Source organism: Mobula hypostoma, chromosome 1 (genome assembly GCF_963921235.1).
Source record: "Mobula hypostoma chromosome 1, sMobHyp1.1, whole genome shotgun sequence".
Taxonomy (NCBI): Eukaryota; Metazoa; Chordata; class Chondrichthyes; order Myliobatiformes; family Myliobatidae; genus Mobula; species Mobula hypostoma.
In genome coordinates, this window is record NC_086097.1 from 53,023,294 (window position 1) to 53,048,952 (window position 25,659).

At 40.3% G+C, this 25,659-nt stretch overlaps 1 protein-coding gene across 3 annotated transcripts in view; it reads left to right on the plus strand.

The window, feature by feature from the left end:
• The first annotated feature begins 4,426 nt into the window (after positions 1 to 4,426).
• styx (serine/threonine/tyrosine interacting protein) overlaps positions 4,427 to 25,659 on the plus strand; it is a 48,063-nt gene continuing 26,830 nt past the window's right edge. For all 3 annotated transcript variants that reach the window (XR_010018055.1, XM_063048916.1, XM_063048907.1), the window contains exons 1-5: positions 4,427 to 4,597; positions 7,945 to 7,977; positions 9,062 to 9,115; positions 14,685 to 14,782; positions 15,463 to 15,523. Coding sequence is in view for 2 of the 3 variants with exons in the window: in XM_063048916.1 (XP_062904986.1) it covers positions 4,541 to 4,597; positions 7,945 to 7,977; positions 9,062 to 9,115; positions 14,685 to 14,782; positions 15,463 to 15,523 (303 nt within the window). In the remaining variant the exon portion in view is untranslated. The remainder of the gene's footprint in view (positions 4,598 to 7,944; positions 7,978 to 9,061; positions 9,116 to 14,684; positions 14,783 to 15,462; positions 15,524 to 25,659) is intronic.

Consider the following 25,659-nt stretch of genomic DNA (forward strand, 5'->3'; position numbering starts at 1 on the left):
ACGTACTCCTGCATCCTGGAATGTACCAGTCAACAGCATTCTTCCACAAACATCTCAATGTGCTGATAGACCGACAAGTTTCAGGCTGGCCAAAGACCGTCTGTCTTGATGTTTGTCTCTATGTGTGTCCCATAGATCAGAGAATCCTCCATCATGCAAATGCTTGGGATGAACCGCAACACAGGCTCTTTCATCTTTCTCCAAACCCAAAGAGGTGAGCTTCTGTCTCTTCCCCACTACAGTCATCCAGCAGGCAGCGAGATGTGGGAGTGGTGCTCTGGGTATGCGGGAAGGATTTGACTGGGAGAGCCTTCCACCCCCACCCCCCACCACTGCCAGCCAGGCAAGGTCGTGGTGCCTGTTGGTGAGGCATTCCGCCAGATGGTCTGGACAGTCTGCTCGGGAAATCACCCCACTGTGTCTATCGAGCCCTTCTCCTGCAGTGTCTGCAGGATGTCCTGTACTGATCACTGCGTGATGGACTTGTGGTCAAAGGTGTTGTTCCAGAAGAACTTGTCCACAAAGGACAGGTAGCATGACAATGTCCAGCTGACTGGGACATTTCATGGCAACGGGACCATACTCATTCCCTATAACACCAGGTACATACAGAACCTCTGCATGTAGTGGTACTTGGCACCCACGTATTTAGCTTCCAGAGCCATAAAATGCTCCTAATATGTTAACCCTTTCATTACTGAGATCATTCTCATAAACCCCATTTGGACTCTTTCCAGTGGCAGCACATCTTTTCCTAGATACGGGATCCAGAACTGCTCGCAATACTCTCAAGTGCAGTCTGACCAATGCCTTATAAAGCCTCAGCATTACATCCTTAATTTTATTCAACATTCAACGTTGTTTAACGTAATTTCCAGTACACAAGTGTAAAGGATGTCAAAATAATTGTTACTCTGGATCCAATGCAGCATAAAAAAAAAATAAGATAAAGAAAGCAACAATAAAAAACATAAATATAAATACATCAGATAGCTTTTATACATAGATTGATAATATGTCCATAAAGTGATGTTATTTACAGGAGTGACTGTACACAAGGTGACTAACAGAAAATGATAAAGTAGTGGTGGTTGGGAGTGTGGAGGTGTTGATCAGATTTACTGCTAGGGGAAACTAGCAATAGTAGTGGGACAAACAGTCCATGAGCAAGGTATGTATATTATAGTCTAGTCCTCTTGAAATGAATGCTATTATTGCATTTACCTTCCTTTCATACCACCGATTCAAATTGCAAGTTAACCATTAGGAAATGCTGAATTAGGACTCCCTAGCACCTCCGATTTTTTAATTAGCACACCATTTAGAAAATAGTCTACAATTGTATTCCTTCTTCCAAAGCGCATGGCCATACATTTCCCTACACTGTATTCTATCTGCCCCTTCTAATCTTTCAAGTCCTTCTGCAGACTCAGCTGCCTCAACACCGCCTGCCCCCGACCTACCTTTGTATCATGAACAAAGCCATCAATTCTGTCAACCAGATCATTAGAAAGTGAAAAGTAGCAGACCTAACTCCGCCCCTGCAAAACACCACTAGCAACTTGCAGCCAACTAGAAAAGGCCCCCATTATTCCCAATCCTCACATTCTGCCAGTCAGCCAATCTTCTCTCCGTGCTAGTGTCTTTGCTGAGATATCACGGGCTCTTCTCTTGTTTAAAAAAACATCCAGCAGCTTGTCAAAGGCCTTCTGGAAATCAAAGTAAACAACTCTCGTTGTCTGTTCTGCCTCCTAGTTCCTCAAAGAATCTCAGCAGGTTTGTCAGGCTGAGATTTCCCATTAAAGAAACAATACTGACTTCCACTTATTTTATGTCCCTCTAAATACCCTGAAACCTCATCTTTAATAATGGACTCGAACACATTGGCAACCACCTCTGGCTAAATGGCCTACAATTTCCTGCTTTTTGCCTCTGGACATTCTTAGAGAGTGTGGTGACATTTGCAATTTTCCAGTCCTCCAGCACCATTTCAGAATCTATCAGTTCCTGAAACATCATTACTAATGCTTCATAGTCTCTTCAGCCACCTCTTTCAGACCCTGGGATGTAGTTCATCTGGTCCAGATGACTTATCTAATTTCATACTTTCCAGCTGCCCAAGCACTTTCTGCTTAGTAATAGCAACTATACTCATTTCTGACCCTTGACATCCTTGATTTTTTTGGAATGTGGCTGGAGTCTTCCACAGTGAAGACTGACTCAAAATACTTATTCAGTTCATCTGCCATATCTGTATTCCCCTTACTACCACCACACCAGTATCATTTTCCAGAGGTCCAATGTCCACTCTTGCCTCTCTTTCACTCTTTATATATCTGGAAAAAACTTCTAGTATTCTATTTTATATTATCAGTTAGCATACCTTCATATTTAATCATTTCTCTCTTTATTGTTTTTTGTTGCCTTCTATTGGCTTTTAAAAGCCTCCTAATCCTCTAGCTTCCCACTAATTTTTGTTATATTGTATGTCTTCTCTTTTGCTTTTACGCTGTCTGTTTTCCTTTGTCAGCAAAGTTACCTCATCGTCCTTTTTGAATGCTTCTTCTTTAGGATGAACCAATCTTGTGTCTTTTGAATTACTCCCAGAAACTCCAGTCATTGCTGCTCAACTGGCATCCCTGCTAGTGCCACATCCAACCAACATCTGCCAGCTCCTCTTCAATGCCTCTGTTTACTGTGATATTGTTACAGCCAATCCTCTCCTTCTCAAACTGTAAGGTGAATTATATCATATTGTGACCACTGTTTCGTAAGGATTCCTTTACTTTAAGCTCCCTAATCAAATCTGGTTCATTACACAACACACAACCCAGAATTACCCTTTCCCCTGGTGACCTTGACTGCAAGCTGCTCTAAAAAGCCATCTCACAGGTATTTTACAAATTCCCACTTGTGCGATCCAGGAGACCTGAACCAGAAAACCTGTTTTTCCCAATACACCAACATATTGGAAACCCTATGACCATTGTTATCTTGCCCTTTTTGCATGCCCTTTCGATCTCCTATTGTAATTTGTATTCTATATCCTAGCTACTTTTGGAGGCCTGTATATAAATGAGAGTCTTTTTACCCTTACACTTTCTCAAGTCTACCCACAAGGGTTCATCTTCTGATCCTATGCCTTTTAAAGAATATGATTTATTTTTTTTAACCAACAAAGCCACTCCATCCCCTCTGCCTGTCCTTCTCATATGATTTGCATCCTTGGATTATAACTTGTCAAATGTGAATTTCTTTCAACCTCAACTCAGTGATGCCCATACTGTCATACCTGCCAATTTCTAACCGTGATACCAAAGTTGAGTGTTTGACTGGGATGGTAGGAATAAGGTTCTGTGTTTGATTGGGGCAGTGGGAGAGGGGATGGAGTTGGGTTTTTGACTAGGGAGATTGGGATGGGCTGGGTTTCTGACTGGGGTGGTGGGGACTGGGTTGGGTTTCTGACTGGGGCAGTGGGGATGGGGTTGGGTTTCTGACTGGAGCGGTGGAGACGGGGTTCGGTTTCTGACTGGGGCGGTGGGGACAGGGGTTGGGTTTCTGACTGGGGCGGTGGTGATGGAGTTGGGTTTCTGACTGGGACTGTGGGGATGGGGTTGGGTTTCTGACTGGGGCAGTGGGGATGGGGTTGGGTTTCTTACTGGGGTGGTGGGGATGGGGTTGGGGTTGGGTTTCTGACTGGCACGGTGGGGATAGAGATGGGGTTGGGTTTCTGACTGGGGCGGTGGGGATGAGGTTGGGTTTCTGACTGGGACAATGGGGATGGGGATGGGGATGAGGTTGGGTTTCTGACTGGGACGGTGGGGATAGGGATGAGGTTGGGTTTCTGACTGGACAATGGGGGGGTTGGGGTTGGGTTTCTGATGGCACGGTGGGGATAGAGATGGGGTTGGGTTTCTGACTGGGACGGTGGGGATGAGGTTGGGTTTCTGACTGGGACGGTGGGGATGAGGTTGGGTTTCTGACTGGGACAGTGGGGATGGGGATGAGTTTGGGTTTCTGACTGGGACAATGAGGATGGGGATGAGGTTGGGTTTCTGACTGGACAATGGGGATGGGGATGAGTTTGGGTTTCTGACTGGGGCAATGGGGATGGGGATGAGGTTGGGTTTCTGACTGGGGCAATGGGGGATGGGGATGAGGTTGGGTTTCTGACTGGGACAATGGGGATAGGGATGGGGTTGGGTTTCTGACTGGGACAATGGGGATAGGGATGGGGTTGGGTTTCTGACTGGGACAATGGGGATAGGGATGGGGTTGGGTTTCTGACTGGGACAATGGGGATAGGGATGGGGTTGGGTTTCTGACTGGGGCGGCGGTAACGCTGCGCTGGCTGAGGTATCCAAGTCTCTCGCCGGAGCTTAGGGCAACGCGCGACGTTGCGTTTGTGCAACGTGATGACGTACTGTTGATGTTGCTCCCCAGCAGCATGGCGGTTTGTGTGGTTCACTACACGTAACAGAACCGCGAATAATCTTGTCGCCGGGATAAGAAACGTTTACTGTCCTGGGCAGGCCGTGAGATGGATGGGGTACACCTGGAGTTCCCGGCCTTGCCCTCTTCCAGGGAGGATGCGGGGGTAAGTAACCGAACCGGCGGCGAGTTCGGCCTCAAGTTGTGAACAAAGCCGGCTCCGCGGGTTCAGGGAGTAGTTGCGGGCCGAGTCGGCAGAGGCCCCTCGTCGCCGAGCCACAGCAGCTCCACACCGGTGCAGACTGGTGACTGCTCGACCTGTTGTCACTGTCACTGGCCGGGCTTCACTGAATTTCTGCATGCCGTCTGCTGCTTGGTGTTCGTGCTGACGGCTGCGCCTCAGGGAAACGGTTGAACTTCGCTGCACCAAGGAAACTATTTGGGGAATGTGGTTTGGTGCCTGTCAGTTTGTGGCGCCTTTTTCTTCAGTTGCCCCGTTTTGCTCCACTGCTAATTGAAATCACAACACCTAAGACCTAGGTCCAAAATAAAATCAAAAATAGTATATTTAATCTAAATTCAAAATTCCGTTACTAATTCAGGCAGATCAGGAGAACCTTGGGAATTATTAAAAGGGCTGTAATAATTAATATATTTGATAGTTGCATTCTTTTTAAAGTGCCAGACAGCTGAATTGACCACTTGTGAAATGAGAAGTTTGGTGTTTATCGAACTTATGATCTGTTTCTTCTAGGTTAAAGCCATGGCAGTTGGGTTGTCGAGAGAGCCAGATATTATATATTTAAAGTATTTTAAAAAACCGTTATTCATGTATTTTGTTCTTGAATGTGTTATCTGTCAGGTTATACAGGAATTGTTTGCTATGCACATGCTGTAATCAATTGATCAAGAACTAGAGGACGCTGAATTAAAGTGCTGTTACAAGTATCAAAAATACAGTGAATGCTTAGAGTCCAGTTGTACTGCCAGAGATATCTAGTGGAGGCAGATTCAATGCTAGAATTCATATGGGAACTGGATAAATATTTAAATGAAAATAACTTAATGACTGGGATGGGGCCATGTGGAGAGGATGGAGGAATGGAACTGGCTTCCTGTTCTGTCATCATTCTCTGAATGCTAGTGCTGATGTAACAGCTCTTAACCTTTTAACTTATTTCCTGTAAGGAAACCTGATTGTGAGCAAGATCCTCATTATTCATAGTTGTGGAGGTAGAAAACATCAAACTTTTTTTTATTTGAATATCAAAAAATGTAAAGCCTGAAAGTATCAGCAAGTAGTGGATGGCATATTGTGCAATATGATACTGTAATGTATATCTGGGTATAGTGTTTGTGGTTTTGTTTATTTTGAGGGGATATAGTTGAGAAATCTACAGGGGTGAGTACTAAGGTGTCAAATAATGTAGCCTTTCTGTAACTGTTGTGCTGTTTATTGTAGAAGCATATATATTTTTTCACAGTTATTACTGTTAATTCCTTTAACAGATTTTATAAGTTCAGTAACACTTGGGTATTTTAAATTGTTTTATAAAGGTTTGTATTGATAGTGTAAAAGAGGGTAACAGAATATCTAGATCTAAAAAGGTTTTAAGTAATTTTGATTCTGAAGTCTAGACACAATTACTTAATTAGCATATAAAGGATAAGGTTAAAGGTAAAGTGGGCGCAGAGGGAGCATGTTATTTATAACTGATGCTGCATATTGTTTTACAAAATATTTATGATGATATGACCATAAACAAAGCTTCCAAATTACAAACAACAGGAATTCTGCAGATGCTGGAAATTCAAGCAACATACATCAAAATACATACTTCCAAATTACAGTTGGCTAGCAAACTTGAGAAATACTTGAGATACTTGAGAAATGGCTGGCAGTATCTTAACTGGAGAGCGCTTTTTTCCTGCTGCTGTATCACTCTACTTTTTGGATTCATTGCATTCTTTTCATGAAAATAACATTTATTCCTGTTTTTATTGCTGTTGATATTTTTACTTGCATAGTGTGTGACCCATTGCACATAAGTAAAACAGGTGTGTGTGTATATGTGTAATAATATATGTGTATATGTGAGTAAGTGCATGTATATACACACACACACACACACACACACACACCCACCCACCCACCCACCACATTTCGGATTGAACTTAGGGTTTTTAAAAACATTAAATAAAAATGGCTGAAAACTGTCCCTAAAATTAGTATTGCATTGATTATTGGATTATTAAGCAGTTAAAGGTAAAATGGATCCAATAAGAGCATAGATTTGTCAAATTGTACATTTTAGAACTGATGTGAAAGAATTTCATTCAAATATCTAAGGGAATATCAGTCACATGTTGCTGTTGACCTTTATCAAAAGAGGCCTTTATTGGTTTCAGGTTTGAGTGGTTAAGTAGCCTGCTTATGTACTTTTAACTTCCTGCACTATGTAATTTTCCAAAAGTTTGAATCCAGTGTGGTGCTTCAGTGCCATGATTTTTGACTCATGATTTGCTGTTACCAGTTGATTGCAAAAAGATTAAAATTTATACTTTGAAGAATTGAGCAAGGTAAACAATTGATTAAAGTTTACTGGTTATAGTTTTTTAAAATTACTATTAAAGTTAGAATTTTTGTAAAAGTTAACATATTTCATATATGTAATATTGGCATTTTAATATTTCATTATGACAGCAAGAAAGGTCTTGATCGTTTTTAAGGTATTCGATTTCTATTAGCCATAAAGTATGGAGAGATGACTGTAACATTTCATGAATGTAAGAACTGCAGTTAAGATTTTTATCCTGTAATTATTTTTTAAAGATCTTCTGCAGGTGTCTGCTTTTTATCCTCAAAGTAACCAGAAATAGCAATTTCCTCATTACACAGATTATTATCAAGCTAGTTAACAACTTGCTATCATCTTTCTTCCTTTCTGTTTTATCTCTTTTCTATATTGTTCTTTGTCTTTGAATTTTCATTACCTGTTTAGATGTACCTGCCATTTTCCCAAGTGTCAGACACAAACATTAGTAGTAGTAAAATGGCAGTATGAAAGAGAGTAACTTAGCAGATGTTTTCTCTTATTCCTTGACTAGAATCTTACATAGAATCTTCATTATTCTGATTTACTTTAAATGATGAAGTCATCATCTGCCATCTTCAAAATTCATCCTGTTTACAAATAGTTCAGTAACACTTTTTAAGGAGAACAAATTGAATAATAATAAAGTCGGATTTTTTTGGAGCCTGTTTATGCAAAATTATTTCATAAGGAATTCAGACTAGTTAAGTATGGTTTAAATATTCTTCTACAAATGAACCACAAGCCTTCCCCTGGATACTTGATGAAATTCACAATCTGAGATGAGGTTTGTGGAATTTGAAAGGACGATAAACCAATTGGATCTTCATGATTTCAAGTCAGAGAGAGGAAACGAATGCTCATTTATCAGCAAAACTTCACAGCTGTATTATCTTACAACTGTTCTTTACTATTTTAGGATTGGATGTATCCAATGAGACGAGCAATGCAGGTATTCTTAAACATTTTGTATTTGCAAGAGGAGATGAATTAATGTTGATGAAATGAATGTTGTTTATAATATGTAAGATAAAAGTATAGTCTGAGTGATTTTTTTAAGTTGTACATTTTTATAAATGAAATATTTTATAGATGAATTATGTGTGTATTATGGATCTAGTTAAAAGTGCATTGTATTTGCTAGAATAGGGATAACTAGAAGTAACCAGAATAACTGCGTGTCCCTATTTGCTGTCCTGACAAGAATGTCAGTCTGGCTATTCTCTCAGCTCCTTTGGCAAAATAATTTCAAGTAGAAGATTATTAATTTGTCATTAAATGACTGACTTTACATTAACATACAATGTTTTTATGACCCCTCTTCATTTATTTTTATTCTCTACAATTCCACCCCCCCCGCCCCCACTCTGCCACTCCTTCCAATTAACGCATGGTTAAGAGTCAATGATGGAAGATGAGATTTGGCAGGCCTACCCAATAACAGTGCCATTACATTAAAATGTGAAGTGACCAGGATAATCTGTTATGATGCTTGAATGTCCTTCCATGGTATAAATTCAGTAGTTTTGTTTTGGATTGCTCCTGGGTATAATAATACCTTCTGCCAGGATTGGAATAGAAATAAGCAGACAGATTTCTGTTTAAAATTGATGGGAAGGTGATGAGAGAAGAATATTGTGAGAACAAGAATTGTTATACACCATGTGGGAAGACTTATTGTGGCTATTATCTGTCAGCAGTTTTCTTGTTTGGGTGTTGTTGAACAGAATATGTGGATTTTTTTTTTGCATTATGACTGAGTAGAGTTTTGTGCTGTGAATTAAGGAGCAAAATACAGAAAATACAGGAATTCAATCCTTCCATAAAGAATACATAGCGTTATTGCATTTGGTGATAATAGAAAGGAGAAACTTTAATCATAGAAACATTTTAAAATGAATGTTGGGTTTTACTAAATCATTTAAAACTTGATATTTTCAGTCAAATAGCTCTTATCATTCCACTTGCCAATAAGAATCCACTGTGTGTGTTATTTAGTTTTTATCTATTGTGCCATTCTTAACTTTCTTTCACAGGAGATACTACCTGGCTTGTACTTGGGTCCATATTCTGCCGCTATGAAAAGTAAGGTATGAACTTTAATAAATAAAAGAAAAAGCACTGAACACATTGAAAGTTTCCAAGAGCAACTATGTCATTTTATAATTATAGGATTATACAAAATAGCATTCATTGTCTGTTGAAACCTAAACAAAATTGAATATTCTGACTTTTTATTCAGAATCAATCAATCAGTAAAAATCAATCAGTAATTGATTTTTAAAATCAGAATCAGGTTTATTATCACCTGCATGTAACGTGAAAATTGTTAACTTAGTAGCAGCAGTTCAATGTAATACATAATATAGAAGAGAAAAACAAATAAATGAACAAGTAAATCAATTACAGTTCACGTATATTAGTAGATTTTTTAAAAAATGTGCAAAAAACAGAAATACTGCACTTAAAAAAGTGAGGTAGTGTCCAAGGATTCAGTGTCCATTTATGAATCAGATGGCAGAGGGGAAGAAGCTGTTCCTGAATCGCTGTGTGTATGCCTTCAGGCTTCTGTACCTCCTACCTGATGGTAACAGTGAGAAAAGGGCATGCCCTGGGTGCTGGAGGTCCTTGGGGATCATGGATGCTGCCTTTGTGAGAAATCGCTCCCTGAAGATGTCCTGGGTACTTTGTAGGCTAGTTCCCAAGATGGAGCTGAATTGAGTAAAAGAGTGAGCTTAAAGATATACAATTCATTTGTAAAAATTATTTCATATGCCTGGAGTAAGAAAGCAAGGTAGTCTTGTTACTTATGTTGGGTTAAAAATGTGGTGTTTAAACTGCAGCTCTGGGAATTGAAAGGAGATGAAGTTCTTTAACAGTGACCTAAACACTAGTTGCATATTTATACCCTGATAAATTAAATCTCTATTCCTCTTGTAGCATCAACAAACATGGAGCTCTTGGCTGCTGAGCCTTTTTATCTTTAAATAAACATGATGCTGCACCCATAGTATGAGTTTGTGAAGTGTCGATACCCCACTATGCTGGAAGGGAAAACATCACCTGCAGAAAGCAATGGTTGTTGAAAGACTATTTGAGTCTACTCGTACTTTTATCTCTTTCAGTAAATAGTAGAAGCACCCTTCAACTTCAAAATTACTCCAAAGCATTGATTTCTGAAATGAATGTAGTAGCCATTATCTGTAAGCTTAGTCCTAGTCTGTTGCTTCACAGACAAAATATAAATACTACTTCAGTACTAGTAGAATGCACATTCAAAAGAACTCCATAGTAGTACTATGGTGAAATCTTGATCTTTTCATGTGTCACATGCAGCACAAGCATTAGGGTTATTACCATATTGACATTTTGAAACAGCTGGTGTATAGCTATGCCCTAGTTTGCACTGTTTTGAGTGTCAACATGTATCTGTCGACTTACATTGATTCCTTGTCTAGCAATAACTTGGTTTCAAAATTAAAGTCAATTTTTGTTTTGAAATGGCCACTGTGTTCACCTTTCCTACCTCTAAAGCTTTACTAGCTCTAGAATTTGTGATTTCCCAATTTAATTGCAGTATCATTGTGCCATCAGCTTCGTAAAGTCTGACACTGAAATTCTTTCCTGAACCTTTCCATTAGTCTTATTCTCTTTAAGATTCTACTTGAAACTTACCTCTTTGATCAAGCTGTTGTTTACCTGTCCAAATATTTTGTTCAATAATTACTCCAGGGCAGTTTTGTGGCATTACATCTACACTATAATTGCAAATTTGAGTGACTGCTTAGGCAATGTAATGCCTAAGTAATGTTGCAGAATTGTCAGTTTTGAGAAGAATCTGACCAATTGAAGCTAGTCATGTCACATCAGATAAATCAGACAGGACTGATTTGGCTGAATGCCTGTCTGTGCTCTCAATCTTTATGCTGAAATTGTTTATTATCATATTCACAAGAATATGAATGCACAATGGCAATGAAAAACCTCCATAGTATCATACAAGCAGCATTTCTCAAGAAAAACATAAATATAAATGTACACAATTTTTTACAGGAAGGCAATTGGAATTTTTTTAAAAAAGTTCATTTTAGTGCAAACTGGTCATAGTGCAAAATCCGAATCACAGTTTGATAATACTAACAGTTTAGCAATACTATGTTAATACTGTCTTAACCATACAGTTCAAGACTGTATAGTTAACTTGCAGATTCAGTCAGTGGTAAGGAAGGCAAATGCAAATATTAGCATTCAGAGAAGGTTCACAAGAATGATTCTGGAAATGAATGGGTTAACATATGGAGACCATTTGATAGCTCTGGGCCTGTTCTCGATGTAGTTTAGAAGAATGGAGGGGATTTTCATTGAAACCTGTCAAATATTGAAAGACCTATATATAGTGGATGTGAAGAAAATATTTTCTATAGTGGAGGAGTCTAGGCCAGAGGGCACAGCCTCAGAGTAGAAGGATGTCCCTCTAAAACAGATGAGGAGAAATTTCTTTAGCCACAGAGTGGTGATTCTGTGGAATTCATTGCCTTGGATGGCAGTGGAGACCAAGTGTATTTAAAGCAGAGGTTGATATGTTCTTGATTAGTGAGGTTGTTAAAGATTATGGGGAGAAGGCAGGAGAATGCGGTTGTGAAGGATAATAAATCAGCCATGATGGAATAGCGAAGCAGACTCAATGAGCCAAATGGTTTGATTCTGCTCTTGTGTCTTATGGTCTTAAGGAAGTAACTGTTCTTGAACCTGATGGTATTGGACTTCAGATTTCTGTACCTTTTGCCTGTTGTTAGCTGCAAAAAGATATCATAGCCCAAGTGGTGAGGATCTTTGAGGATCTTTTGCCTGTTGTTAGCTGCAAAAAGATATCATAGCCCAAATGGTGAGGATCTTTGAGGATCTTTTGCCTGTTGTTAGCTGCAAAAAGATATCATAGCCCAAATGGTGAGGATCTTTGATAGGTGCTGCCGCCCTGAGGCACTGCCACGTGTAGACACTACCAGTGGTGGCAAGGGATATATCTGTGATGTATTGGACATAGTTCACTACTCTCTGCAGCTTCTTCCATTCCTGCTCATTCAGATTGCTGTACCAGACCATGAAGCCAACAGTTAGGATACTTTCAAAAATATATCTGTAGAAGTTTTTGGTGACAAGCTGAACCTCCTTAATATCCTAATATCAGAGTTGAATGTATTGTCATATACACAAGTACATATATGCACAGGTGCAATGAAAAACATGCAGCAGCAGTACAGGCACATAGCATCAGGTAGGCAGCATTCACAAGGAAAATTCTAATTTTACATAAATTATACGCAATTTTTATAAGAAACCATAATTAGAATAAAAAATTTCAAAGTTCCAAGTTAATTTATTACCAAAGTACATGTATGTCACCATATACAACCCTGAGGTTCATTTCCTTGTGGCATACTCAATAAATCAAAGAAACATTATAGAATCAATGAAAGATCGCACCAACAGGGTAGACAAACAACCAATCTGCAAAAGACAATGAACTGCAAATACAAAAGAAAAATAATTAAACAATAAGTATTGAGAACATGAGATAAAGAATCCTTGAAAGTAAGTCCATTGATTGTAGGAACAGTTCAGTGATGGGGCAAGTGAAACTATGTCAAGGTATCCCCACTGGTTCAAGAGCCTGCTGGTTGTGGGGTAATAACTGTTCCTGAACCTGGTAGTGTGAGTCCTGAGGCTTCTGCACCACCTTTCTGGTGGCATCAGCAAGAAGAGAGCATGGCTTGAGTGGTGGGGTTCCTTGATGGTGGGGAGGGCTTTATCTGTGATGGACTGGGCTAATCCACTACTGTTCAAGGGCATTGGTGTTTCCACACCAGGCTATGATACAACCAGTAAATGTACTCTCCACTATGGAAGCTTGTCAAAGTTTTAGATGTCAAGCTGAATCTGTGCAAACTGATAAGGAAGTAGAGGCATTGCTGTGCTTTCTTCATAATTACACATACGCTGAGTGCAGGACAGATCCTCTGAAATGATAACACAGAGGATCCTCTCCACCTTTCATCCCCTGATAAAGACTGGCTTATGGATTTCCAGTTTCCTTCTCATGAAACAATGATCAGCTCCTTGGTCTTGCTGACACTGAGTGAGAGGTTGTTGTTGTGACACCACTCAGCCATATTTTCAATCCCACTCCTATATGCTGATTAGTCATCACCTTTGATTTAGCTATCTACAGTGGTGTCATCAGAAAACTTTCTTTTTTCTTTTTCAATCTTTTTATTAGCTTCAACATCATACACATTAAAAAAATAAGTACAGAGCGATTGGAATTGTATTAATTAATAATTATTATTTTATACAAGTATACAGTCAAGTAACACATAGTTAGTAAACCTCCCAAAATCTCACAAATTAGCAATAGAATATATAAAAAAATATATATAAAAATACAAAAATATCATTAAAAAAGCAGAAAAAGAAAAAAAAATATATATCCCATTAGAAAAAAAAAACTAATCTACCCAAACTAAAAGAAAGCTAAGGAAAAGAAAAAGAAGGGGCTATTATGATACCTCAGATAAAACCAATAGTGTCGCCACTTACGCTTCTCTCCCCATATATTGAAATCACAAAATAGATTTGGAAAGGGTCAAATTACATCATGTGGAAATATTGAATAAATGGTCTCCAAGTCTCATCAAATTTAATAGATGGGTCATAAATGACACTTCTAATTTTTTCTAGATTTAAACAAGGCATAGTTTGAGAAAACCAATGAAATGTAGTAGGAAGAAAACTTAAATATGGCAATAGCCTCACAGTCATAAGTATAAAGTGAGTAGAGCAGGGGACTAAGCCCACAGCCTTGTGGTCATAGTGGAATGTGGTCACATTAAATGTAGTGATTAGGGTTTAGCTGGTTACTTCAAGGACTGAATAGTTGAAAGGAAGTGTTAAGTGAAGTAGCTGAACATGAACCTGTTAGTGTGGGTCTTCAGGCTTCTGTACTTCTTGTCCAATGGTAGATGCTGGCATGCTTTCCTTCTGATTGCATCTATGTGCTGGGCCCAGGACCGGTTATCCGATTTGTTAATGCCTAGGAATTTAAAGCTGCTGCACCACCAAATTTTACCCGGTGTAAACTGGCATTTGTCAGTTTATTTTGGGGGAATTAATGATGGAGGTGGTCCTTCTGTTTATTATTATTTTCTTTTTCTTTTGTATTTGCACAATTTGTTGTCTTTTGCACATTGGTTGTTTGATTGTCTTTGTTAATTTTTCATTGATTATACTGTGTTTCTCTGTGTTTACTGTGAACACCCACAAGAAAATGATTCTCGGTAGTATATGGTGACATACGTGTACTTTGATAATAAATTTACTTTGAACTTTGAGTGTTGCTTGTCGTCCTTCCCCTTTCTGAAGTCAACAATGAGCTATCTTGTTTTGCTAATGCTGAGCAAGAGGTTTTTGTCACAGTACCACTCAACCAGGTGTCCCATCTCACTCTGGTAAGCTCACCCATCACCACCTATGATTCGTTTAACAACAGGAGTGTTGTTGGCAAATGTGAAGATGGCTTGAACTTGGGCTTCTTGCTGTTTGAAAATCATTCCATTTGTGTTTGTAGATGAAAGGTCTAAAATAAAACTTTTTGTTTGGTAGCTTCCCATTCTTGAAGAAAATGGAATAACTCACATTATATGTGTACGGCAAGATATTGAAGCAAACTTCATCAAGGCAAATTTCCAAGAGAAATTTAGGTAACTTTTATTTTAAATTTTTATGTTCATTTTTTGTCGCTGATTATTAAATAGTTGCAATTGAAATGTTTGTTTCGGTTCTTCGTGGAGTGATATGTTTCTGCAGTGGCTTTTATAGAATTACTGAATCAAATATTATTTGCAGGAATATTTTAACAGATTTGAATTGTTTTTATTTCATGATTTAAGTCTTAGCTGGTACTTAGCTAAATTTAACTACTTACCTGTCTCTTTTTAACTGCAAATCAAGTCATTTTTTTCACTTGTGAGAATCAATAGCATTGCAACAGAAGTAATGACTTTCCTTACTATTTTATTGTTATTACTATTCAATTCTTTCTTCTAGTGCTCCTTGGGGGTACATCTGTTTAATATTTTAACAGGCGAGGCAGTGAGGCAGAAGCAGATATGCATACCAAGTGTTGCCCTCCATTCTAGTTTTAACAAACATATCTTCCCGTCAGGCAACTTTTTCTTAATCTTAATGGAGCCAACTGAGGAAGTGCCAGAAAGATGAGCAGGTCACCTTAATAAAATTGGTGTTCTTGTCAGTCAAACTTTTAAAACAGCTTGTCAAACTTGTCCTATACTTTCATTTGAAAGCACTCTGAATTTTGGATATTGTGTGGTGAAAAGGTAACACGTCTTGAGTTTGAAATATTCTCTGTTTTGTCTTGTAGGTATTTAATTTTGGATATTGCTGATAATCCAGTGGAAAATATAATACGATATTTCCCTGTGGTAGGTAATTTTTCACAAATAGATAAGCTCTGCACAATTTTTCTTGAAATGGTATTTTGGCAGGAAAACATATCAGCAGAGTTATCCTAGAATGATCGGCAATCCAAGAGTTCTAGTTTTAAAGTACCTTTTAGTCATATTTGATGATTTTGTGACTATACAGGTTTGCCCCACCATCCAGAGGTAGAGCGTTCCTATGAAACAGTTCGTAAGCCAGAATGTGGTAAAGCGAAGAAGCAATTGCCATTTATTTATATGGGAAAAATTTGTGAGTGTTCGCAGACCCAAAAAATAACCTATCCAATCATGCCAAATAACACATAAAACCTAAATTAACAGTAACATACAGTAAAAGCAGGAATGATATGATAAATACACAGCCTATATAAAGTAGAAATACTTTTCTACAATCTTCCTTTCTTTTTCAATCTTTTTATTAGTTTCATAATAATAAACATAGCATGGTAATGATACAAAGTTATTGGGAATACATTGTTGTAATTGACATAGTTAAATATAAGCCCAGTTGACACTTAAATGTTAAAACTCTCAATCATACAGGATACAGATGAACAATATAAAACAAAGAAAAAATCTAAAAAAAACATGAAAAAGGAAAAACAAATCTAAAAATATAACCCCCCAAAAATCCTAACCTAAACAGTGTTAATCAACTAAACTAAAAAAAGACATGGGCTGGTATGTAACATCATTAAAAAAAAAGGAACCATTAATGTCAACGATTCCGTTCCTGTCAACAAATATTACAAAGAAATAGAATAAGTTTGGAAAAGGTCAAATTACATCATATGAAAATGTTGAATAAATGGCCTCCAAGTCTTTTCAAATTTAATAGAGGAATCTTAAACAACACTTCTAATTTTTTCCAAATTTAAACACAGCATAGTTTGAGAGAACCAATGAAATATGGTAGGAAGATTAATCTCTTTCCATTTCAGCAAAATGGATCTTCTAGCCATTAATGTAAGAAATGCAATCATCGGACGAGCTGAAGAAGTTACATGACTTGATTCTATCATTGGTAACCCCAAAGTGGCAGTAATTGGGTGAGGTTGTAAATCAATATTCAGAACAGTTGAGATAATATCAAAAATTCTTTCCAATATTTTTTCAACAAAGGACATGACCAAAACATATGAGTTAAAGAAGCTATCTCGGAGTGAGATCTATCACATATAGAATTTGTATAAGAATAATAACGAGATAATTTATCTTTAGGCATATGAGCCCTATGCACGACTTTAAACTGTATCAACGTATGTTTAGCACATATAGAGGATGAATTAACTAATTGAAGAATTTTCTCCAGTAACCTTTAAGCTATGAAGCTGCCAAATCTACCAAATAATGCATAAAAATACACAGCCTATGTTCAGTAGAAATAATGTATGTACAGTGTAGTATCACTTACCGGAATTGGGAAGACAGCACCGAGCACACCGATGATGGTGTGTTAGGCCGAATCGTCAGAGGCTGGGGTAGTGCAGTGGTCCTCAACCTCCAGGCCACTGACCAATACCGATCCGCAGAACATACAGGGGTACAGCTGGATCAAGTTTTTGGATCATTGGGACCTCTTTTGGCGCAGGTATGACCTGTTCAAAAAGGACGGGTTACACTTGAATCCTAGGGGGACCAATATCCTGGCGGGGAGATTTGCGAGGGCTACTGAGGTGACTTTAAACTAGAATGGTTGGGGGGTGGGAATCAAATTAAAGAGACTAGGAGAGAGGAGGCTAGTTAACAACAGGGGGATGGGAACAAGTGCAGAGAGACAGAGGGGTGTAAAATGAGGGTAGATAAGTAGTAAATAAGTAGTAAGGTGAAAAGTAAAAGTGGCAGGCCGGCAAATGCAGGGCAAAAATCAAAAAGGGCCACTTTTCAACATAATTGTATAAGGGCTAAGAGTGTTGTAAAAACGAGCCTGAAGGCTTTGTGTGTCACTGCAAGGAGCATTCGTAACAAGGTGGATGAATTAAAAGTGCAGATTGTTATTAATGAATATGATATAGTTGGGATCACAGAGACATGGCTGCAGGGTGACCAGGGATGGGAGCTCAACATTCAGGGGTATTCAATATTCAGGAGGGATAGACATGAAAGAAAAGGAGGTGGGGTAGCATTGCTGGTTAGAGAGGAGATTAACGCAATAGAAAGGAAGGAGATTAGCTGGGACGATGTGGAATCGATATGGGTAGAGCTGCATAACAGTAAGGGGCAGAAAACACTGGTGGGAGTTGTGTACCGGCCACCTAACAGTAGTAGTGAGGTTGGGGATGGTATTAAACAGGAAATTAGAAATGTGTGCAATAAAGGTACGGCAGTTATAATGGGTGACTTCAATCTACATATAGATTGGGTGAACCAAATTGGTAAGGGTGCTGAGGAAGAGGATCTCTTGGAATGTATGTGGGATGGTTTTTTGAACCAACATGTCAAGGAACCAACTAGAGAGCAGGCTATTCTAGACTGGGTATTGAGCAATGAGGAAGGGTTAATTAGCAATCTTGTCGTGAGAGGCCCCTTGGGTAAGAGTGACCATAATGTGGTGGAATTCTTTATTAAGATGGAGAATGACATAGTTAATTCAGAAACAAAGGTTCTGAACTTAAAGAAGGGTAACTTTGAAGGTATGAGACGTGAATTAGCTAAGATAGACTGGCAAATGACACTTAAAGGGTTGATGGTGGATATGCAATGGCAAGCATTTATAGATCGCATGGATGAACTACAACAATTGTTCATCCCAGTTTGGCAAAAGAATAAATCAGGGAAGGTAGTGCACCCGTGGCTGACAAGGGAAATTAGGGATAGTATCAATTCCAAAGAAGAAACGTACAAATTAGCCAGAAAAAGTGGCTTACTTGAGGACTGGGAGAAATTCAGAGTCCAGCAGAGGAGGACAAAGGGTTCAATTAGGAAGGGGAAAAAAGATTATGAGAGAAAACTGGCAGGGAACATAAAAACTGAATGTAAAAGCTTTTGTAGATATGTGAAAAGAAAAAGATTGGTTAAGACAAATGTAGGTCCCCTACAGACAGAAACAGGTGAATTGATTATGGGGAGCAAGGACATGGCAGACCAATTGAATAACTACTTTTGTTCTGTCTTCACTAAGGAGGACAGAAATAATCTTCCGGAAATAGTAGGGGACAGAGGGTCCAGTGAGATGGAGGAACTGAAGGAAATACATGTTAGTAGGGAAGTGGTGTTAGGTAAATTGAAGGGATTAAAGGCAGATAAATCCCCAGGGCCAGATGGTCTGCATCCCAGAGTGCTTAAGGAAATAGCCCAAGAAATAGTGGATGCATTAGTGATAATTTTTCAAAACACTTTAGATTCTGGACTAGTTCCTGAGGATTGGAGGGTGGCTAATGTAACCCCACTTTTTAAAAAAGGAGGGAGAGAGAAACTGGGGAATTATAGACCGGTTAGCCTGACATCGGTGGTGGGGAAACTGCTAGAGTCAGTTATCAAAGATGTGATAACAGCACATTTGGAAAGCGGTGAAATCATCGGACAAAGCATGGATTTGTGAAAGGAAAATCATGTCTGACGGATCTCATAGAATTTTTTGAGGATGTAACTAGTAGAGTGGATAGGGGAGAACCAGTGGATGTGGTATATTTGGATTTTCAAAAGGCTTTTGACAAGGTCCCACACAGGAGATTAGTGTGCAAACTTAAAGCACACGGTATTGGGGGTAAGATATTGATGTGGATAGAGAATTGGTTGGCAGACAGGAAGCAAAGAGTGGGAATAAACGGGACCTTTTCAGAATGGCAGGCAGTGACTAGTGGGGTACCGCAAGGCTCGGTGCTGGGACCCCAGTTGTTTATAATATATATTAATGACTTAGATGAGGGAATTAAATGCAGCATCTCCAAGTTTGCGGATGACACGAAGCTGGGCGGCAGTGTTAGCTGTGAGGAGGATGCTAAGAGGATGCAGGGTGACTTGGATAGGTTCGGTGAGTGGGCAAATTCATGGCAGATGCAATTTAATGTGGATAAGTGTGAGGTTATCCACTTTGGTGGCAAGAACAGGAAAACAGATTATTATCTGAATGGTGGCCGATTAGGAAAAGGGGAGGTGCAACGAGACCTGGGTGTCATTATACACCAGTCATTGAAAGTGGGCATGCAGGTACAGCAGGGAGTGAAAAAGGCAAATGGTATGCTGGCATTCATAGCAAGAGGATTCGAATACAGGAGCAGGGAGGTACTACTGCAGTTGTACAAGGCCTTGGTGAGACCATGCCTGGAGTATTGTGTGCAGTTTTGGTTCCCTAATCTGAGGAAAGACATCCTTGCCATAGAGGGAGTACAAAGAAGGTGCACCAGATTGATTCCTGGGATGGCAGGACTTTCATATTAGGCTTATACTCGTTGGAATTTAGAAGATTGAGGGGGGATCTTATTGAAACATACAAAATCCTAAAGGGATTGGACAGGCTAGATGCAGGAAGATTGTTCCTGATGTTGGGGAAGTCCAGAACGAGGGGAGAACAGTTTGAGGATAAAGGGGAAGCCTTTTAGGACCGGGATGAGGAAAAACTTCTTCACACAGAGAGTGGTGAATCTGTGGAATTCTCTGCCACAGGAAACAGTTGAGGCCAGTTCATTGGCTATATTTAAAAGGGAGTTAGATATGGCCCTTGCGGCTAAAGGGATCAGGGGGTATGGAGGGATGGCCGGGCGGCACCTAATTAATTAGCTTGTTTATTTCGGCTTTTTTAATTAAAGATGTGTTGGGTGCATCCCGGCTACCGCTGCATTCTCCGTGGCAACGTATCGGTCCGCGGCCTGGGGGTTGGGGTGGTGGGACACTGGGATGTCATCTCATCATCGTCTGTTTCCATCAGGGCAGGCAGGTCATCTTCTTCTATGTCTACCTGCCTCGATGTCGAAGGTCGAGGTTCATCGTCTGCTGTGGCTGATATGGAAGGCTTGAAGAACGACAGTATGCTTGACTGCTTAGCCTTGCGCATTTTTCTATCATACAGTTCTTTGTAAGCACTTAAACCATCCTGCAAATATGCCCTAAACTGACGTACCCTTTCAAAATTAAAGTTGTACTTTTCTGCAATCATTGCAGCGAAAATCTCACTCAGTTGTTTCACATTCAGTTCCTGGACGACTTCACTTTTGGTCCGTTCGCTACTGCATTTGGTTTTAATTGTTACCCTTTCCTCTTCCAATTGCGTCAGCTGTTCATTTATCAGTTCTTGGTCATGGGATGCCAAAACCTCTTCAACATCATCTTCGTCAACTTCCATAAGCCAAACTCACTTTGTCCTTACTTCGTTCACCACGATCAAAACACTTAATTGTGTCTAGTTTTATGCTCAGTGTAACACCCTTACGAGTTCTTTTAGGCTTTTCCGATACCTTAGAACTCATCTTGCTAACGGCTGCTCACAGGCACGTATTTAAGCAATGCCGGCTAGAATACAGTTCCGGGAGAGGAGCTTGGCTGCCTTTTATCGCGCGCTGCCTTTTTTCCTAACAGTGAAAACACCTGTTAGCGAAAACAGGTAACTAATGTAAGTCTTTCGTAACAGCGAAGTTTCATAATGCGAACATTCAAAAAGCGCGGGACACCTGTATATTGTTTTCTTATTTGGTTTACTTTGGTTTCCAAAAGTTTAGTTAACTTTTAAGCTAACAGTAATCAAGTGTTTAACTTAATTACTGAATGTGCTTTGTGTATAGAGCGGTGGAGTTGAGATGCCATATGTCTTGTATGGCAGTTTAAAAAATACCGCCCAGAATTGATGGCATCTGTCTGTCTCGAAGGGCAATGGAGTGTACGCTATGGTTCAGTCTTTTTTGTAGAGTCGCAGCACCTGCTATTGCTGCACAGTTCAATTTTGGAGCGGCAGGTTTTGCTGTAGTTTCCACAAGTTAATGTTGTGCCAGGCTGTGGAGGTGATGCAAAGATTCCTCTTACCGTCAAAGACAGCCTGCAGCACCTGTTACCTAAGCCAGTTGGTGAGGGCTTATCACTCGCAACTACTCCCTCTCGTGTTGGTCCTGTTGCTGCAAGCAGCATCACTGGAATAACCTCTCCAGGGCACAAGCCTGGGCAGATGGTATGGAGATTCCGGGGTGCTCAGTTGTCAAGATCCCCCTCTCGGCCTCACTGGTGTAGTCCAAAGGAAAGCAAAGCAGTACATTTGGCACAAGAAGCTACTGGAAGGACGTTCAGTGATATCCAGCTGCCTTAGGGGCTCATCTCTGGATTTTCTTTCTGGGTTTACACCTGTAGCCTTCATCTCTCCTGAGGCTGCCCACAAGCAGTGGGGCTATTTACCCATAGCTAGGGATCTGGTACACAAGCTATTTGAGATGCATGTCATTGGAGCATTTAAAAGGTAGTGGGGACTTATCCCCACTCCCAGCTATGACAACCTTAAGGAACCAGAGTTAAGAAACTGCAAAGGTTTTTTAAAAAAAACCCAGATGGGGGTTATATGGAAGCCTCTGGAGAGTAGCCTGTTGTGGGATACAAATTACAAGGGAGATAGAAGAAACATGTAAAAAGGGCAATGTTGCAATAGTCATGGGCGATTTCAGTATGCAGGTAGACTGGAAAAATGGTTGGCATTGGATCCCAGGAGAGGGAATTTGTAGAAGACCTACAAGATGGCTTTTTAGGGCAACTTGTTGAGCCCACTAGGGGAAAGGCAATTCTGGATTGGGTGTTATGTAATGACCCGGATTTGATGAGGGAGTTTAAGATAAAGGAACCTTTAGGAGAGAGTGAACATAATATGATAGAATTCATCCTGCAGTTTGAGAGGGAGAAGCTAAAGTCAGATGTATCAGTATTATAGTGGAGTAAAGAGAAGTACAGAAGTATGACCGGGAGCTGGCCAGAGCTGATTGGAAATGGAGACCAGCAGGGATGATGGCAGAACAGTAAAGGCTGGTATTTGTAGGAGCTGTTCGGATGGCGCAGGATAGTTACATCCCAAAGATAGAGTAGTATTATTAAGGGAGAATGAGGCAGTGTGGCTGACAAGGGAAATAAAGAAAGCACAAAAAGAAAAGAGAGGGCATATAATAGCAAAAATTGGTGGAAAGTTAGAGGATTGAGAAGCTTTTTAAGACCAACCGAGGGCAAGCCATAAGGAAAGAAAAAATGAAATGTGAAGGCAAGTTAGCGAGTAATATAAGAGAGGATACAAAAAGTTGTTTCAAATATATTAAAGAGCAGAAGATTTGGAGAGTGAATATTGGACCACTGGAAATGATGCTGGAGAGGTAGTAAAGGAGAGCAAAGAAATGGTAGGTGAACTTGATAAGTATTTGTGTCAGTCTTCACTGTGGAATACACTAGTAGTATGCCAGAAATTCAAGAATTTTAGGGCAGAAATGACTGTTATTGCTGTAATCACTAGATTCCCATATGGTTTCAGAGGACTGGAAAATTACAAATGTCACTCCACTCTTTTGAAGGGAGGGAAGCAGAAGAAAGGAAATTATAGGCCAGTTAGCCTGACTTCAGTGGTTGGGAAGATGTTGGAGTCCATTATTAAGGATGAGCTTTTGGAATACATGGAGGCACATGATAAAACAGGCCAAAGTCAGCATGGTTTCCTTAAGGAGAAATCTTGTCTGACAATTCTGTTGGAATTCTTTGAGGAATTAACAGGCATGTTAGACAAAGGAGAGTTAATGGATGTTGTTTACTTGGATTTTCAGAAGGCCTTTGACAAGGTGCCCCACATGAGGCTGCATAACAAGATAAGAGCCCATGGAATTACAGGAAAGATACTAGCATGGAAAGATGATTGGCTGACTGGTGGGAGGCAGTGAGGGGATAAAGGGGGCCTTTTCTGGTTGGCTGCTGGTGACTGGTGGTGTTCTACAGGGGTCAGTGTTGGAACTGCTTCTTTTCACAGTATATGTCAGTGATTTGGATGATGAAATTGATGGCTTTGTGGCCAAGTTTGCGACAATACGAAAATAAGTGGAGGGGCAGGTAGTGTGATGGAAGCAGGGAGTTTGCAGAAGGACTTTGATAGTTTGGGAGAATGGACAAAGAAGTAGCAGATGGAATGAAGAGTAGAGCAGTGTATGGCCATGGACTTTGGTTGAAAAAATAAAGGCACAGACCATTTTCTAATCAGAGTTGCAAAGGGACTCGGGAGTCCTCATGCAGGATTCCCTAAAGTTTAACTTGCAGGTTGAGTCAGTGGTAAAGAAGGCAAATGCAATATTGGCATTTATTTCTAGAGGACTAGAATATAAAAGCAGAAATGTAATGTTGAGGCTTAATAAGGCATTGGTCAGACCACTCTGGATATTGTGTGCAGTTTTGGGCCCCTTGTATATGAAAAGATTTGCTGGCATTGGAGAAGGTCCATAAGACCATAAGATGTTGGAACAGAATTAGGCCTTTCAGCCCGTTGAGTCTGCTCCACAATTCCATCATGGCTGATCCCAGATCCCACTCAACCCCATACATTTGTCTTTTCGCCCTATCCTTTGATGCACTGACCCATCAGGAAATGATCAACTTCTACTTTAAGTATACCCACGGACTTGGCCTCCACTGTAGTCTGTGGCAGAACATTCCACAGATTCAACATTCTCTGGCTAAAAAAATTCCTCCTTACCTCTATCCTAAAAGGGTGCCCCTCAGTTTTGAGGTTGAGCCCTCTAATTCTGGAAACCCCACCATAGGAAACATCTTATCTAGACCTTCCAACATTTGATAGGTTTCATTGAGATCCCCACACATTTTTCTAAATTCCAGTCAGTACAGGTCCAAAGCTTTCAAATGCTCCTCATATATTAACCTCTTCATTCCCACAATCAACCTCATGAACCTCCTCTGGACTCTCTGCAATGACAATACATTGTTTCTGAGATAAGGGGCCCAAAACTGTTGACAATACTACAAGTGCATTCTGACTAGTGTCTTATAAAGGCTCAGCATTATCTCCTTGCCAGAGGAGGTTCACAAGATTGATTCTGAGAATGAAAAGATTAATGTATGAGAGCGTTTGATAGCTCTGGGCCTATACTCACTGGAGGTTAGAAGAAAGAGAGGAGGTCTCATTGAAACCTATCGAATATTGAAAGGCCTAGACAGAGTGGACGTGAAGAAGATGTTTCCTATAGTAGCGGATGGACCTCTACCTCACTGAGGCCAAACGGCAGTTCTTTGACACCTCCTCTTACTTACCTCTGGAACAGGATCCCACCAAAAAACATCAAACCATTGTCTCCCGTACCATCACCGCCCTTATCAACTCCGGAGACCTTCCATCCTCAGCTACAAAACTCATAATTCCCACACCCTGTACTGCTCGGTTTTACCTCCTCCCCAAGATCCACAAGCCTGTCCCGGTAGACCCATAGTTTCTGCCTGCTCCTGCCCCACCAAACTTGTATCTGCCTATCTGGACTCCATTTTGTCACTCATAGTTCAGTCCCTCCCCACCTACATCCAGGATACATCCCATGCCCTCCACCTCTTCAATAACTTCCAGTTCCCCGGTCCCGATCGCTTCATTTTCACTATGGATGTCCAATCCTTATACACCTCCATTCCCCATCAAGAAGACAGCAAAGCCCTCCACTACTTTCTGGACAATAGACCTCACCAGTTCCCCACCACCACTACCCTCCTCCGGTTGGCAGAACTGGTACTCACACTTAATAACTTCTCTTTTGGCTCTTCCCACTTTCTTGAGACCAAGGGTGTAGCTATAGGCACTCGCATGGGCCCCAGCTATGCCTGCCTATTCGTCGGTTATGTGGAACAGTCTATGCTCCAAACCTATACTGGTACTGCTCCCCAACTTTTCCTTCACTGCATTGATGACTACATTGGTGCTGCTTCCTGCACCCATGCTGAGCTCGTCAATTTCATCGACTTTACTTCAAACTTCCACCCAGCCCTCAAATTCACTTGGTCTATCTCGGACACTTCTCTCCCCTTTCTCGATCTCTCGGTCTTCATCCCTGGAGACAGACTGTCCACTGACATATTCTATAAGCCCACTGACTCTCATAACTACCTCGACTATACCTCTTCCCACCCTGCCACATGCAAAATTGCCATTCCCTATTCCCAGTTCCTCCGCCTCCGCCGCATCT